The 16293-nt window shown below is 41.2% G+C and overlaps 1 protein-coding gene across 1 annotated transcript in view; it reads left to right on the top strand.

Annotated features, from left to right (window-relative positions):
* The window catches only part of MDGA2 (MAM domain containing glycosylphosphatidylinositol anchor 2), a 390338-nt gene that overhangs the window by 163785 nt on the left and 210260 nt on the right, over positions 1 to 16293 (top strand). Inside the window, exon 3 of the mRNA XM_082000249.1 lies at positions 6328 to 6502. Within this exon, the coding sequence (XP_081856375.1) occupies positions 6328 to 6502 (175 nt within the window). The remainder of the gene's footprint in view (positions 1 to 6327; positions 6503 to 16293) is intronic.

Raw genomic sequence — 16293 nt, 5'->3', positions numbered from 1 at the left:
TTTGGAGTCACAAGACTATGGTCTTCATCCATAGACTCCAGCCATAGTGTTACTATGAATGCTACATTTTGGGCTAAAGTGATCTATGAACAGAGCACTAAAGTTCTTCTGACAGGACTTGATTGCTTGTAACTTTGTGGTTTTAATGCTGATTTTCTCTGTAATAAATAACCACAAATTTTCCTCTGTTAGAGAATAAAAGGAAGCCTTTTTTTCCTATATGTTATAGCAATTAAGCTTGAAAATAACAATTTTTGTGATCTCTGGCACTGAATCAGAACTGATCATGTCCTGCATGTTTACAGTTACCGTCAAAGACTGCTTTTAGTTAGAGGAGTGAAAAATTGTGCTTTTGCATGCCAGCCTACTGAAGCATTAGTATGTGTGTAAGCATAAGCAATTACCTCATAACGGCAACAGCATCAGTCACATGCTTGGCCTGGGAACAGTGCTCAGTTTTCTCCCTCATGTTTCTGTGAAGTTTGAGCAGTCCAGGTACAAAGCAATGAAACCCAGTCTTCTGAGGTGATTGCATCCTGGCTACTGCAAAGTTGAAGAAATACATTTGGAAGCCAAAGACTCTCCAGTTCTCCGTTTGTTTTGCACTGATAACAGCTTTTTAGCTCTGTCCAAGATAGAGGATCATCGTTTTTGACAGTAAGCAGGGCTTGCTATGGGTTGGCTGCTTTGCCACTCTAATATTCCACATAAGAACTTTAGAACAATAAACAGTACTTTTACCTGAAGCAATTTTCAAGCCCAGTATTTCAGGCATTATCACATGAAGTAAATAGGAAGAGAATTTTTCATATCTCTGTTGCATATTGACAGCCTGTAGCGATACTTATTCCAATACAGATGTTTTATACCCTCTGTCTCATTGGGCATGCTGCATCATGCTGCCTCTGGATTGCTAAAAATCAAAAAACAACATCCTCCTCCCATTTTATTTAGCTATATGTAGCTTTGACATGTAATTTCGACATGTGAATGCTTTCCTTTCATGTATGGTGGTGATAACCTGGTAAACACGTGGGAGGGTTCCTAGAGTAAACATTTCCTTGCAAAAGTAAGTGCAAGGTGGTGTCCCGCGGAGCGGTGGTCTTTTAGAACAGTGCTGTATCTCCTGTCTTGTGGGCATGGTGCAGGAATAGCTGTGATTTGTTTTAGGTGACCAAGGGAAGGCTATTTAGAAACCTTTGGAGGTGTACATTTGATTTGACTATTCCCTGAGTCATCAAAAGGCCCTGCAGAAGAGTTTGCCTGGACACAAGTGAGAGGGCACCCATTCAGACAAGGAGCTGTTGGATTTTCCTGGTGGTGGCCTTCGTGCCGAGAATGTTGAGCAGTTCTGTGCAGAAACATTGGAGCTGAACAACTTGCTTTCCACTGTGAACTTGTGCCTGTGTTAAGTGTGGCACAAAATCCATCCCTGCCAGTCCTGCAGTGGTGGTTTACATCTGCCTTGCCAACATTTGGCTGTGCAAGTTGCTTGCAGGAAGGGAAAAAAAGGCTATTTTTTGTCGAAGCGTGTCCCACCTGTCTTACTGCATATAGGTATGAATGGTCTCTCCTGGTGCCAGGCTATCAAAGCTTGGATCCAATGCACTCTCCTGGATCTTTTGTTTGTTTCTTTCTCTTTTTGTGTGTGTGTGTTTTAGAGAATATTTATTTTTCTTTTGAGGTTTTTTGGTTTCTTTTCTAACAGAGCAGCATATGGAAATCTCCATAGGGCTGTGGCTCTACCCTAGGCTGACCCGTTTAAAATGAGCTTGGGTGTTCCTCACAGGGCACTGAGGTCTGGAATGTTATTGTATCACAACGGTAGAGAAGGAAGAGATCAGGGGAGATACATGGGTATATTTTAAGGAATGTATGTACTTGCAGTTGCTGCATTAGGTCAATTTTAGTGTCATGGTATAAGAAAAAGATTGTTAAAACCTCATTTTCTACCAACTACTTCCATGGAAGAAAGAAAAGGTTCCGTTGCAAAGTGATTGGGGTTTTTTGGGTCGATTTTGATTGTTTTTTTTTGGGGGGTGGGAGTGGTTGGCGGTGGTTATTGTTTTGAACCAAGCAAAATGTTTTGTATTCAAGGTAAAGATATTTTAATGTTTATTGTCTTTGACCAGGACAGTATTTAAAACATAAGTATTTCATTTTTATAATGTCAGAATTAAATATTTTTCTTATTCTGCTGCTCTCTTCTTGTGCATGAGAAGTTTGTTGAAGCTGAGAAAAGTTAGGCAAAATATTCTCAGAGGTTTTTTTTAATCTGCATTTTTAGTCTAAAAATGTAAAGTCTGTGGCTCCTACTGAAGTTGCAGGAAAGCCCACTGAGAAAACTGAAGCTGTAAGGTGAAATATTACTGTGTGTCTCAGGGCATCTGCTTAAGCCAATAAAATACTGTCAAAGATATTGATGGTTAGAGAATTTATGGGCATATACAAGTCAGAAAAGTACATAGGTTATTATATAGCTAGATGGGTCATAACTTAGTAATTTTCGAAAGTTGAATAAATTTTAGTTGAATTGTTCATAAATTTTTTTTGACTTCTGCATGTTTTGCAAGAAAAAAAGAGAAGGAAAGAAAACAGAAGAGAAAAATTTTATAAATAAAGACCATAATTATATGGCAGAGCAATGACAATACATGTGTGGGATTCCCAAATGTGCATTGGAGTAACAGCGAGTACTTTGGAAAATTGCATCCTTAGAAGCCAGCGAGTGCATATCTGTGTAATGGATTAACATTTATTAGTCTGATTTGTGTATGCTGTGATGTGCAGACATAATTTTTCAATTAAAACTTTGCATTACAAGCAAGAATGGCTTTGACTTCTCAGTGGAACAGAATTTATTTACTTCCCATGTTATCCACGCTATCTGAGAAGACACACAGAGCACGCAGTGCTACTTCTGCACTAGGAACTGGGAGGTTTTGAACAGATTATGAACAGCAAACACTGATAAAATGCATCTGGGTGAGCAATTGTTTTGTGCCAAGTTATTTGAATATACTGGAGTATCTGAACTATGTGAATATATAATCTAATGCTTTTTTTTTTTTTTTTTTTTTTTTTTTTTTTTTTTTTAGCTAGTAATCTAGAGTCTTTCTGAATCCCCTGCCGTAGAAGTGTGGATGCTGTTTTGGGATTTGAGTCTGTGGTCCCCCTCTGCCACCGCTCCCCATGTTGAAAATGGGATAATGTCAGTGCTGTGGCAGCAGGTGCTCGGAAGGTGAATGCGTTAAGCAGTGATGAGGGCTTGGATACTAGAGCTGTGAGATGCTCCTTCTCTAAGGATGGATTTGATGGTCTCAGTCTTAAAAGAGGTCACCCCAAATCATGGACAAGAGCTTACAGTGGTTGAAACTGCTGAGGAACTCTCGAAGAGCTTTTCAGCCTCAGACATTTGGCTTTCTGTGCCCAATTTTTTTATTACTGCATTAGCATAGTGTTTGAGAGTCATCTTTCTTCACACTGCATTCAATAAATGACAATGCAATATTGATCAGCATGTTTTTGTGTGCATGCTGAGTTAAAGCTAAGGTAAATATTGAACTGAAGTTAAATCAGAGCAGTGACATTCCTGGAGGATATCTTTTAAAAGAGAATCTACTTGACAGTATCCCATTTATTCTTCAGAGACGTCTACATACACTACAAAATTAGTTAATTTGTTAAAAATTCTCCTCTTTCCTCTAAAGCATTAATGTGTATATATATATTTAAAGCTGAGAAGTCTACTTTTGTTGACAGCCAAACAATACCCTTATAATAAAGAGAAGATAGATACATCAATGTTAAGATTTAGGGGAGGGGGAAGGCTTTTGCATTCATAAAAAAGATAAAAAACTGGCAGTATCTAAATAAACCTTGCTATATATTTTTGTGTAAGTTATGTAACATTACCAGTTACATAGATACTGATAATACTTATAACATGTTATTTAAGTTACATGTTCTTTTGACAGGGCAGACTGCCTTCCACTGGAAACTTGTGGAGGAGGAAGAGAGAAGTCATGCTATTGATTTTTAACTGTAAAAAAAAAAATAACAGGTCTGTTTTTACAATTCTGATTACATAAAGGGAAATAAAACACCCAAGAAATTCAGTGAACATCTTAAATACTGTTTTAAAATACTTCTCAAGCATTTGAAATAGATATGATGAGATTGTATTCTGCAGCATGCAGAAGCTGAGTGCATGTTCCAAAATTATCCTGCAGCACATTTATATGGATGATTTAAAAAGCCCTGGAGCCAACAGTTTAGAACAGAAGTACAGACAGATTGAGACTGGTAAATATAGCACTGCTAATAGCATCTCTCTCACATGCAGACCGAATGTTGTAGATGTGGAGTTTGGCATATTTGCTTCATCCAGAGCAGCAGAACCGTGTGAGAGTTATGCAGGTCACCTGGCAAGAGGGCAAAGCCAGTTGGGCTTATGAACTGACAGTTGGGCCAGAAAGAGATGAACATTTTTTTTTAAGTATTGTTTGCTGGGCTTCATGCCTCTGAAGCCCACACCTGCTCTTGTTTCAAGGGGAGGAGAATTTATATGGGCTACAGCTGGTCATGAATTTTTCAGTTCAGAACATTTTGTAGAAGATCCCTCCTATCCAGGAGAAGTTCCTGATGAGAGGAAGACTGACCCCTGCCCACTTTGTGCTCTTCTGCAGGTTACTGGGGTCCAGACCCCAGTCAGGACTGGGAATGGTGGAACCCAAGTGTCTCTGCACCGTGGGGGAATGGTCTCTCTCCAGCCAAGGCAACATTTAAGACCACCTTTGTGCCCACCAAGAACCACCCAGCTCGGCCATGGGACCTTCCTTCACATGGGAGGGGACTGGAAGCCCAGTGTGTCCAGCTCAGGCTTGGCTGGGCACAGAGACAGGCACTTGCTACTGGTGGTGGTTGTGCACTGCCTGAGCTACCAAGGCTGCAATACCTTGTCCAAACCAAGCCCATACCAGCCCAAGGTTGCTTGTAGATAGATCTAGCAGATCCCAATAGATCAGTGTCTAAATACCGTTCTTTAAATCATGGGTTCACTGACTACTTTTGGATTATCTTTGGGGACCATAGCCTGGGAACTAATAGCCAAATATTTATTATCTTGTCTTGTGTCAATCTCATTTTTATCAGTGACTGCAGAATTTTTGGTCTTCATCCTGGCATAGAGTTAGTGAATGGGGTTGAAAAGAGACAGCTTTGAGAAGTTTCAGAAGATATGTAAACTCCTCTTTATGCAATTATCCCACTTGTGGCCTCTGTAGGCAAGAAAAACCTACCATTCGAAAAAGCAATTTTGGTCTGGAATGGCATGTTGCTTGTCCTGGTCACTGAATTAGTGTGAACTTAAAGAGGACGAGGTACCTGGAAGTCTCTGGTGGACTGGTGCATTTTATGAGATAGCTTAGTCCACGATGTCATGCCAGCAAGGACTTGGGTCATCACATGTGAGCGTTAGCAATGTGCGTATCCAGCTCTGCGCAGCTGTTGGTTCTAGTGGGCTGTTACTGGCAGTTTGGACTGGTTTTGGAATTAAAAGGTCACTTTAAAAAGTCTTCACTTATGGAAAATAATTAACATTTAACTGAAGTTAAATCAGACGAGTGATATTCCTGGAGGATAGCTTTTAAGAGAGAATCTAGTTGATAGTATTCCTTTTATTCTTCAGGGATCTTTATATACACAACAAAATTGATTAATTTGTTAAATTAAGGAATCTATAATTGCTGTAAATGACATTAAGAAAGCCAAACCACCTCTTTAAAGAAACAGATATTAGTAGTTTGTTGCAGTTTCATCATTTGACTCCTTAAAATTGGATTTTATTGCTTCTAAAAGATAATCCATTAGTTTTTTTGAAGGTGCTTTCCAATGTGTCCTCATCTTTCATGAATATGATTTCAGTGACAACTGTCCATGTTCAGTGCATGAGTACAGCCACCTTCGCTGGTGAGCTCTGCTCATTGCCATTAATGGGGAATTTTTCTGCAGCTGTTGCAGCTGTGTGTCACTGATGATGGCTTGAGTTGTCCTCCATAACTCTGCTAGTGGCATTTATTTTTTATGGGGTGTTTCTATGAAAAGTAGTCAACTGTTTCTAAGAGAGGGCAATAAATGCAAGATTACTATTCAGGTGTTCAGTGTTTAATTGCAAGCGTAAGCTATTTGATTTTCTGGAGAAGTTCCCCAAGTCCTTCAACGTAAGATCCTGGCCGCTGCACACGTGGTTCTTGGTGCAGCGAAGAGTTCTATACTGTGTTCACTTTTACAGAATTAAAGTAACAGTCTTTTTTGGTGCTTGCTCAGATCAGGTGGACCAAAACAGCAGGAAGTGCCTCTGACAGATTTCAAGACTCGAGTGTCTTCAATGAAACCCTGAGGATATCCAACATCCAGCGACATCAAGGAGGACGCTACTACTGCAAGGCTGAGAACGGCTTGGGTTCGCCAGCCATAAAGTCCATAAGAGTGGACGTATACTGTAAGTAAACAGCTTGGGAAGTTCTTACTATGCTTTTTATTAACTTCTTATGATATCTGGCGTCACAAAGAAGCGACCAGCTCTTTGTGAAGCCCAGATTTAAACAGTACTTCAGGGCAGGTTCTGCAGCTTTTGGGAGTATTTATGGTGAGAAGACTTGTGGCTGCTCCCAGTGAAGTCAGGTGGTGCTGCTTGCATATGGAAATATCTTTAAACAAACTCACAATACTTAAGTAAAGAAAGATAAAGCTCAGGTACAACTCAGCCTGCTTAGGTATCAGAGGAAGATTTCTCTGCGGCTTGCATAGGGTGAAGATCTAGTATGTAGCACAGCCCTTAACCTCTTGTACTTTTGGCTGCATTTGCCCTCAAAACTGATATGGGAGCAAGTACAGATGTTTTCTGCCATTTTTCTTTAATTGCTGCTGAAACATGTTGCTCTTTTTGTTGTTTTCAATGGCAATCTCTTCACATTCCTGTGACACAGATTTAAAAGCTGCACTTGAAATGTCGGGCAGTGAAAGATATGAAGTATTGGGATTGCGACGCAATTGGTCACCAGAGCTGGCAGAAAAAGAGGAAACAATTGAAAATGTCATACTACAATAAATGCACGTAATGGAATAAAAAAAAATATAAAGTCCCAGGCTGACTTGCACAGACTCCCATGTCAGTTAGTGGGCTAGTCAGATGAAGCACAGCTCTTGCTTGTGATCAGGTAGTTTATTGCTGTAGGTTTAACAGTAACCTTTGCATCTGACTCTGTAAATCATGAGACTGGACTCAGCTGTGGGAAAGTGAGAAGACTTGAATGCCTGAAACAACTGTGGTTTTGCGCACAATTAAGAAAAAAAAGTTCAAAATCTGTTTGAAATGCTCCAAAGGTAGAAAGTCTTTATCATATGCGTCTGGAGGCTTTTCTAAAGCAAGTAGTGTTGCGTAAAGAAATATGTTTACATGCCTCATAGTTAGTTAAGCAAATAGCTAGAGCTCAGAGCTAGCCCTTTAGTATCCTGAGTCCTTGAAAAAGAAACCTGTCTTATGACTATACAAGCATTGGACTTGTGTTTCCCAAAAAGTACCCTCTCTGTCGGATGACTATCGAGATCTATGTTACTTTAGAGACCCAAGCGGTGACGATTTTTGTGAGTTAATTATGGAATTGGTGAAGGGGGGGCAACAGCCTTTTGGGGGATTTTCTCGCCTAGTGTGTGCACTTAGCTTCGTGACGTGCTTAACGAGCTATAACATACCAGTGCCAAAGTTGTAAATCCTTTAAGAACAACAACTGAGTTAGGAATTAATTGCTCATTTACATGTTGGAGTCCAATAAATGAACAGGCAACCTTAACGACTGCATATAAGCACACCACACAAAGAAGTTACGAGCATCTGGTGTTTGTAACGGGGCTGGCCCGAGGTTTGCAGTGAGGGGCGAGCAGGACACTGGTCCAGGCAGCGGTCCAGGATCAGTGGTGCAAGTCGGGGTCCCAGCACTCTGGTCGTGCAGGGGCTCGGGCTGCCCCCAGGAGCCCCAGAGTCCTCCACGCACACACGGCTGCTGAAAACATTTCGTAAGTCAGCCCTGTGTAACTGTTGAATAAACACCCCAAGAGCAAACATTTGAGTCTCTTCTTCTGGATGCCATTGAAACATTTCTTACCACAGCATCCATGTATTAGGTTTTCCTTACTACTTAATTTTGGGCATGGCTGTGAAACAGATGGTGGCAGGAAAAGCAGTCTCAAGACTAGGATGCTACATGGTCTGAACAGGAAGACTTGAGAAATTTTGATTGTTCTTGAATTGCATCGAGACTTCCTTCTGGAATATGTCTTTTTCCTTGTATGATACTTTGTTTAGCTTTTAATATGTGTTCTTGGATTTGCTGTCTGGGATTTATTATAGATTTTGTTTTGGTTTTTACATCACATGCTACTTCTTAATATACCTCAAATACAGATGATGTCTTTCTGGAACATGACAAACTTCAGGTTCCAGCTGTGATTAAATCTGAGGTGATTTCCCCTCATATACAGGCTGATATTTTACTGGGTATTTTCATCTGTTAATGAACAAATATTTGCAGGCAGACAGTACTGCTGTGGTAAGCTTAAGTTACCAGTGAAGATTGGATCTAGCTGTGAAAAAGATAGGAGAAAAAACCCTGTACTCCACAGAAAAGCTCATAAGAAGTCAAAGCACTTGAAATTGAAATTTTCCTGTCAAAATTTCCAAGTAGCTTAATATAATTTTGTCTTTTTTTAGTTGGAATTTTCTGTTTTGATTTTCTGTTTGTTGAATATTTACTTTATAGATCATATGTTGTGTGTGCCATGACCTTTAAAGGTCCCTTCCAACCCAAACTATTCTATGAGTCTCTGAGTCTGTCAAGAGTCTCTGGGCAGTACTAAGCAGGAATATTGGGTGTATTTTCTTGAATAATTGCCCATGAGACGCTTTTGCTTAGAGACCCCAAAATGAACCCTAAGGATCACAACTACTTAGCCAATATTTTCTATCAAAATGTGTTTTGTTTTTTTAGTGAACACGTATTTAGTAAAATTACATAAAGACAGTTTTCTTACAGATTTAGGTAACTGTCAAAAAGAAACCTGTGGAAACCAGATGATATTCCCTTTTGAAAGCAAAAGTTTATCATTACAGCAGGAAATAAATGTTTTAAATTTTTTGGTGAAAACCTCAAATGTGTTTAAGGAAACAAGGAAAATGTTCCTACACTAAAAACTGTATGGGTGAAAAAACTACTTTGGAAGCATCTTGGCTTGTAAAGCTAAAGAGAGAAAACAATATTAGAGTTGTGTTCCACGTTAGTTTTGGATGAAGAGCACTTCCTAAGGGCTAATTTAAGTCTTCAGCTTCTAATTTAAAATTTGAAAAGGCACTATATCGGTGTAGCTTGAAAATAAATTATTGAAAAATATCCACAGAAAATCTTTGTTTCATCATTCATCTCCATCCACCAGACTTGCTGGCTGGTTGGGAAATTTTAATGTCAACATTTGGATGCAAAATCTCACTCTCCAGTAATTTCCTGGTTTTCATTTTCCAGCTAGCTCTGGCATTCAGCAGCACTTGGAGCCACGTTTGCTGCTACTGCAATAATTAATTATACAGATAAAAGTGGTGACAGAGCCTGAGTATTGGTCTGTGTGAGGGGAGAGGAGCGATAACATTATTTTTATGGACTTTCTGCAGTCTTGGAAATGCTTTTGTTTTCTCAGGAAGGCTCCATCAGAAGTTACCAGATGCTTTGCATAGATCTGTACATGTCTGTTAAAGAATTCTTAAAATATCATTATCAATTTCCCATGATCTCAGGTGGCTCCAACCAAATCTTTGGACCGCTTGGGCCTAAGTGTTTCAAGAGCTGTCAAGGTGTTCATCAAGTTGATGCATTGTCTGTAAAGAAGTTCTAAACCAAAGCTCTTGGGTTGGCTGGATTGGACATCTGGTGTGTGGCGTGATGCTGGCTGCAGAGCGCTTACAGAGCCCTGCCTGCGGTAGGGCATCAGTGGCTGTGCCTGGCCTGATCCGTGTGTTTTGCGTCTTGCCCATAATGTGGTTGGGAAATGAAAGAGTGAACTGCACCCCTGTGAAAATCTCCATCCCTGTCTCTCATTCAGCCCTCGTTTCTGTTTGGGACCATCTGCAAAGGGTAGATGCTGGGTCTCAGTTCACACATTGCATAGCAGGATCCAGCTGGGAGCTTCAATTCAGTATTTGGAAATAAAAATATTAGTGTTCACAGCTAGATACATCTTAACAGCATTCTCATCAAGCTGCATTCAGTTGTGACATTGTTTTTAGTGGTGCACCAAGGAGGAGAGGGAATTGTGCTGGCACTTCTGCAGGTGATGGCAGTGGAACCGTACCTAGTTTATTTAAAGCTATCATGGATTATGCTAAACTAGGCTACAATCTCTTCAGTTCCTCTGACATATGCAGATCTAAATCAAATCTTTGAAAACTAGCAGTCCCTTTTGGTCTGGTGTCAAAATGCTTGAATGTAAAAATGGTGAAGAAAAAAAAAGGTGGTTCAGTGTTGCCAAAGTTCTTGTTTCATCTGCAGCTACTCTTGAAAAGAGAGAGGAGTCCATGCCCGTTCCTGGGCAGGCACAGAGCCTCCTTCCAACACTTTGCAACTCATCTTCTTGGTTTTCTTTGCTAGTTTCTTGTAGAAAGGTCTCCTCTCTGCTTTCTGGGAGGATAGAACTGTGGTAAATAGACTAGTAACATTCTCTTCTTTTGAAGACAACTTTCTGTCCTTACTTTATGCGTCTAAGAAAATTCTTTTTTGGTCTCCCAGCTCTGGCTGAAGATCCTTGTTTCTCACATCAGATTAAAACAGATGCACTTGGTCCCCTTGGCAGCATATTATCAGGAGGGAGGTTTCCATTGTTGAAGACAATTGTTGAGACACCAGGAGAAGAAACTGCCTCATATATCCAAGCTGTATTCATCCCAGACTTGAACTCTTTTTCTTCTTTCTATGGAAGTATCTTTTTAAAGTACATCTCATCTTTACTCTTTGAAGAAAAAGCTTTTGTACTTGACTCCTAGGAAAATTTTTGCTTGACTTATAGAGGACACTTTCTCCTTTTATAAGGAAGGAAACTTATGGTATAAGTTAAGTATTTTTATTTCAAGAAGCAGAGCTCCTACAAGAAATCTTTTCTGCTTATTTCCAAAGGACAATTTACCATATTTTTAACAAAAAAGTACTAATTGCTTCATTGAAAATGTATTTTTGTGTTCCTGTTGCTTCATGGATACTTATGGACACAAGGGTAGGCTGCACGGCTTGAGTAAAAGAAGGTAGAGTGAAAGGTCAGGTTTACGTTAAAAGATTTCTGAAATTAATTTGGAAGCCAGGTTGAAAAATGTTTATCAAATAGATTTAGTGCACAGATAGGTTAAGATTTTATTGCGTGGTAGAAGAGACATACATTGTGCAGAAAACACTGCTTGTTGAGAAAATCTGTAATTCCAGGATTAAGAGGTTCATCTGGGGGTTTAGGGGAAACAACCATTTCTTTTGCTCAGAGATCCACTTAAATCTTTGCTTGCAGCTCTCTTTCCAGAAACGCTCCCTTTACACAAGATTAGTTAGATCCACCATAGGATTCTGTTCACATGAAACATATTAAGTCCATCCACCATCAGCTGCTTCTGCGTGCACTGGATTTTGGCTGCTTCTCCATTGCAGTAGCATTAAGGCAAGGGGAAGGCCAGGGCAGCCCGATGCAGTTTGTTCATCCTATGGTGGGCATACGCCCTGCACCAGTTCCAGTCCTCTGTGTAACACAAATGCAGTTATAGAGGAGTGAAGGCTCCTGCAGGCACCAAGCTATTCCTCCCAAATGCCTGTTTGTGTCTGTGTATATTATGTGTGATATTTGTGGAGGTCGTAGTTGTCTTGGGTCTCTGCGTACCACCTGTGAGAGTGTCCTAGCTCTTCCACTTCCTGGTTCAAATCTCCCATTTCAATTTTTTGTGGGTTACTTGTATGGTTTCTACTTCTCTGATGAGTCTCATGGTGTGTGGCTGCAGAAATTGCTTTTTCTGTCCATCATCTCCATTGCCACAGGGAAGTTTGTGTTGTTGACAACTGCAGCATCTGCCTGGGGCTAGCTGTGAACATCATCAGAAATCTTCAGGACTGGTGTTAGCAAGGCCTGTGAGTGCTCAGGATTACATCCCGATCTTGTGATGTCAGTGAGGAAGATGTCAAAGCAAGATCTAGCTTTGGTCTCAGTTCCAAGCCCACTCTTGATGCCCATAATAATAGGGATTATTTTATTCTGAAGAGTACTCTCTTCATAGGTGTCATGCATTAAACACCACATCAATTCCAGTCTCAGGCTGGAGACTGTTGGACAAAACACCTCCTTGCAGCTGTACCAGTCTCCTAAGCTTTTTGATGCAGCTCAGCCCTGGAGTCAGGAGGGATGGGACCTCCTAGCTTCAATGCTCATCATGTGGGATTGACTGAAACATGTTCAGTATTGACAGATTATTTTAGCAAACAAGGAGCATCACAGCTTTCCTGGTTTGGGATGACACAAAATGCTGCTGATGATACGTGTCAGATGACAGAAATATCAAACTGCTAATCTTCCTTCAGCATTCGAGTGTGTCTCCTAGTAGCACGTGCAATCACGAGTCTGCAAGAGAAGTGTTATTCAGAGGGAGCGCAGGGTCTGTAATTCGGAGATCGTGACACTCATTTCCCTTATCAATCTGGAAAAGGATTTTGCAGGGAAACGCTGAGTGTTGTGCGGAGGGATTTGGTTGCATTGCTCTCCATCTCTGTCATTAGAGTTAATGTCAAGCCTTACTGCTTTGTCCCCACGCTCAGCAGTCCAAATTCACCCCTAATTTTCTGCCCACTGCACAATTGCAAATCCTATTGTTAGGATGCAGAATCAAATGCAATGTTGATAATTATTTAACTCCCAATAATTGCTCCGCTGGGCTGCTGCAGAAGCGCTCTGCATTGTGCTCCAACTTCTGCTGCCATGCAGTGCCGTAGGGCTTGAATGTGCCTGCCGTGGTTTTGCTTTATCTCTTCATAAATGGCGTATACGCATGTGCGCACACAACTAGTATGATGTGCTCATTTATGTAGAGCAAAATAGATGTGATGATGAAGATACAATACTGAGAATGGGGAAGGGAATTAGCTGAAACTGCCAGTTGCTCCTCACATGGCTCCACGTCCTTCTCAGCCTTCCCCAGTTCGCTGCAGTCCTGAGAAGCTGGATTTAAACTTGCTGGGATGAGGAGGAGGTGGTGCTTTCTCCCGGCATGCTATTTTTGTCTGGATGAGATAATTGCGTGCTCATCTTGAATGATAAGAAGGCTGCCCTCCGATTCCCTCTCACTACACTGCTAGTATGTGGCCAAGTCTGCCTGACACTGGGAAGGAAAGAGTGTGGGGAATTTCATAGGGAAAAATATTCAAGATTGAGCTCTTTTACACTAATTCTATTCAAGCAATTAATGCTAAGTTCACAGGGAGGATTTATAGCAAGGGGCTATCTGTTTTATGCATACAGCGCTGGTGGTGACAGTGAGTATTGAAGATGGTGCTTTCTGGTGATCCTTAAAGTACCTCCTTAGATAATTGCCATGCTTCAGGCATTCGGCATCCAGTGTGTTCCAGGTTCCATTGATTTTCCTTTCCAAAATCCAGCTCACTCATCTTTCTCCATCCTAAATAACCTTTAGATTTTAATATACAGGCACTGGCAGCATCCACTTCTTTAAATTCACATGTTATTGTGGCTGCTAGAATGCTTTTCCAGAGGGTGAGCGATCCATGTGTGTGAGTTGAACCTCTGTTCTGACCACTATAGTATTCCTTTAATTTTTTTTTTTTATTTTTTTTTTCCTGAATAACACAGATGTAGCTGTTGGACTATTAAAGTTTGTGTGACTGTAATGCCTTTTTTACTCTGGGGTTCACCCAGGGAGGCTCTGATGTGACATTGATGCTTTTGGCACCTTTTGAGTGCGCCTTCCGTGGTGGGAGCAGGGCTGATGCAAGGAGCTGGTTGCAGATGTACGTAGCACATGTTTAGCTCCCGTCGGGCTTTGCAGGGCGGGTATTTCCTGCTTGGGCTTGGGTGGCACCTTAATTCCACGCTTATTTTCTGCACGCTTCTCTGCAGATGTTTGTATCTGTCTCCTGGCCACAGCAATTAAGATATAATTCAGGGACTGAAAATATAGTTCAGCTGCTTCATTATTTTCTGTGCTGCCTCTTTGACTTGTGCTTACCTTGTACTAGCTGCAATGAATCATGCATTCTTATTGCAATGACATTTTTAATTTCCATCTCTGGTATCTACCAATATTCATTGATATGTTATTTGATCTTCTTTTTTGGCCTTTCATTTATTAGAAGCTCAGTGACATGCTTAATCCTCATTCACATGGTTGGATGAAAGATGAGGAATAATGAATGCAAATTAAAAAAAAGAGGAAAATTAGTATAAAGCAATAGCATAAGCATTGGCATAGAAGGAAAGCAAATACATTAATCTTTCATCACTTTTTTTGCATGATACAATAAAAGAAGACACTTTGACATGAGATATTATGGAGATGGAAAGCATGTAAAAGCTTTCCAGTATTGATAATTGTAATCTTTCAACATGAGAGAAATACAAATTTAATTTGTGCCTTTCTGATTATTCTGTCTCTGAGGTCAAATTTGTGCATTATAACAGTAAAGCCTCTGAAAAGGGCTGTGCTTGGTGATTACTGGAAGAGGACCGTCTCCCCGCAGTACGCAGCCCGCTGGTGGGAGAGGTTAGGCTGGCTGGGGTGAGTGGCCCCGGGGAGCGCTGCGGCTTGGATCTGCGCTGGATCTGCATGAGACTCAGAGCTGCTGGGGTATCCAACGACATGAGTGTCTTCATCAGACCCCAGCTCATTCCCTAACTTGTAGAAACACAAAGCAAAGATTTGGGTTCAATCCACACTAAACATATGGGTTGTGGAGCTGCAAATGTGTTTGGAAAAGGAGAGTAGGCTTCCCTGTGGGGAGAGGAGAGGAGTACAAGCAGCTGCTTTAGAGATGCCACACTTGCATGCCCAAGGCTTTTCCACGGCTGTATCAGAGACACTGCAGGAAGCCGGATGTTACTGTAGACTGGTTGGTTCTAAGCCATGTTGTCATGGCTTCCCAGACTGCTGGGCGTTGGTGGGTCTGTTGTGATTGTGTCCCTGCGACTTACCTGGAGTAGTATCACTCCTGTCCTTTGGCAGTGAGCAGACAGCCTTTGCTCCATCCCTGGGATGTAGCCACAATGGGATTTTTGTGTGGTCAGCAGCCTAGGTGAGCTAGGATCGAATCCTGAAACTGTGGTCAGATGTACTAATGCCCAAACCTGCTATTTTCTGACCCATCTCTTTTTGGCTTCCAGCACCGCTTTGAAACTTGCTTCTTCTCAAAGAAAGAAAAAAGTGTTGTGCGTAGTGTCCAGCATCACTGAAACTACGGCAGCCAGGGATGCTCACTCTGGCTATATAGAAGATATATAGATATGCTCACCACTATATAGAAGATATCTAGATATCTTCTGCGGGTTGGCCACCACACAACTGACTCCTCTGCAGCTTCACTGAGAGTGCAGTGAGAAGGTGATGGAGGAGGAAAACGACTGACCCCCAGTGCTGCTGAAGGAGGTTTAAATCCTCTCAGTGCAGTGCCAGGTGGTGGCTGAGGACTTAAGCCCCTGTCTGAGAATTTTTGCAATGGCTGAAGCAACAGAGGAGTAAAACATGTAAACATCTCAAGGAAATTTCCTTAAAAGAAATGTAAAAGGGGTAATTTCCTCTCCCTGTCGTCACTTTAGCCATTACTTGAGCCTGCATTTTCCATCACCCTGGGAGAATCTGCTTATCCTTCACTATCTTTCTGATGAATCCTTTGGCTGGACAGTTGGATCACAGATAATTATTCTGCCTAATTATCGCCTGAGGAGGTACAAGATTGCAGTGGAGGATGCATTTGGGAAGCTGAAGGGCAGATGATGGTATCTCACAAGTAGATCAGAGGCTGTATTTGGCTGAAATTAGTTTCCTGCTATGCATGTGGACGTCAACCACGAGGGTAAGGAAAAATGCCCAGACAAGGGCGGGAGTGTTGCAGAATTTCAGAGGGCAATGAAAAATCAGTGACATACCCTGTATTATCCAAAATAAGAGGTTTACCTCAGGCCTTCAAGCAGAAATGCCTTTTCTAAAGAATTGTCTTT

This window comes from Phaethon aethereus (assembly GCF_964289735.1).
Source record: "Phaethon aethereus genome assembly, chromosome: 5".
NCBI lineage: Eukaryota > Metazoa > Chordata > Aves > Phaethontiformes > Phaethontidae > Phaethon > Phaethon aethereus.
This window is presented reverse-complemented; position numbering and strand designations above follow the sequence as displayed.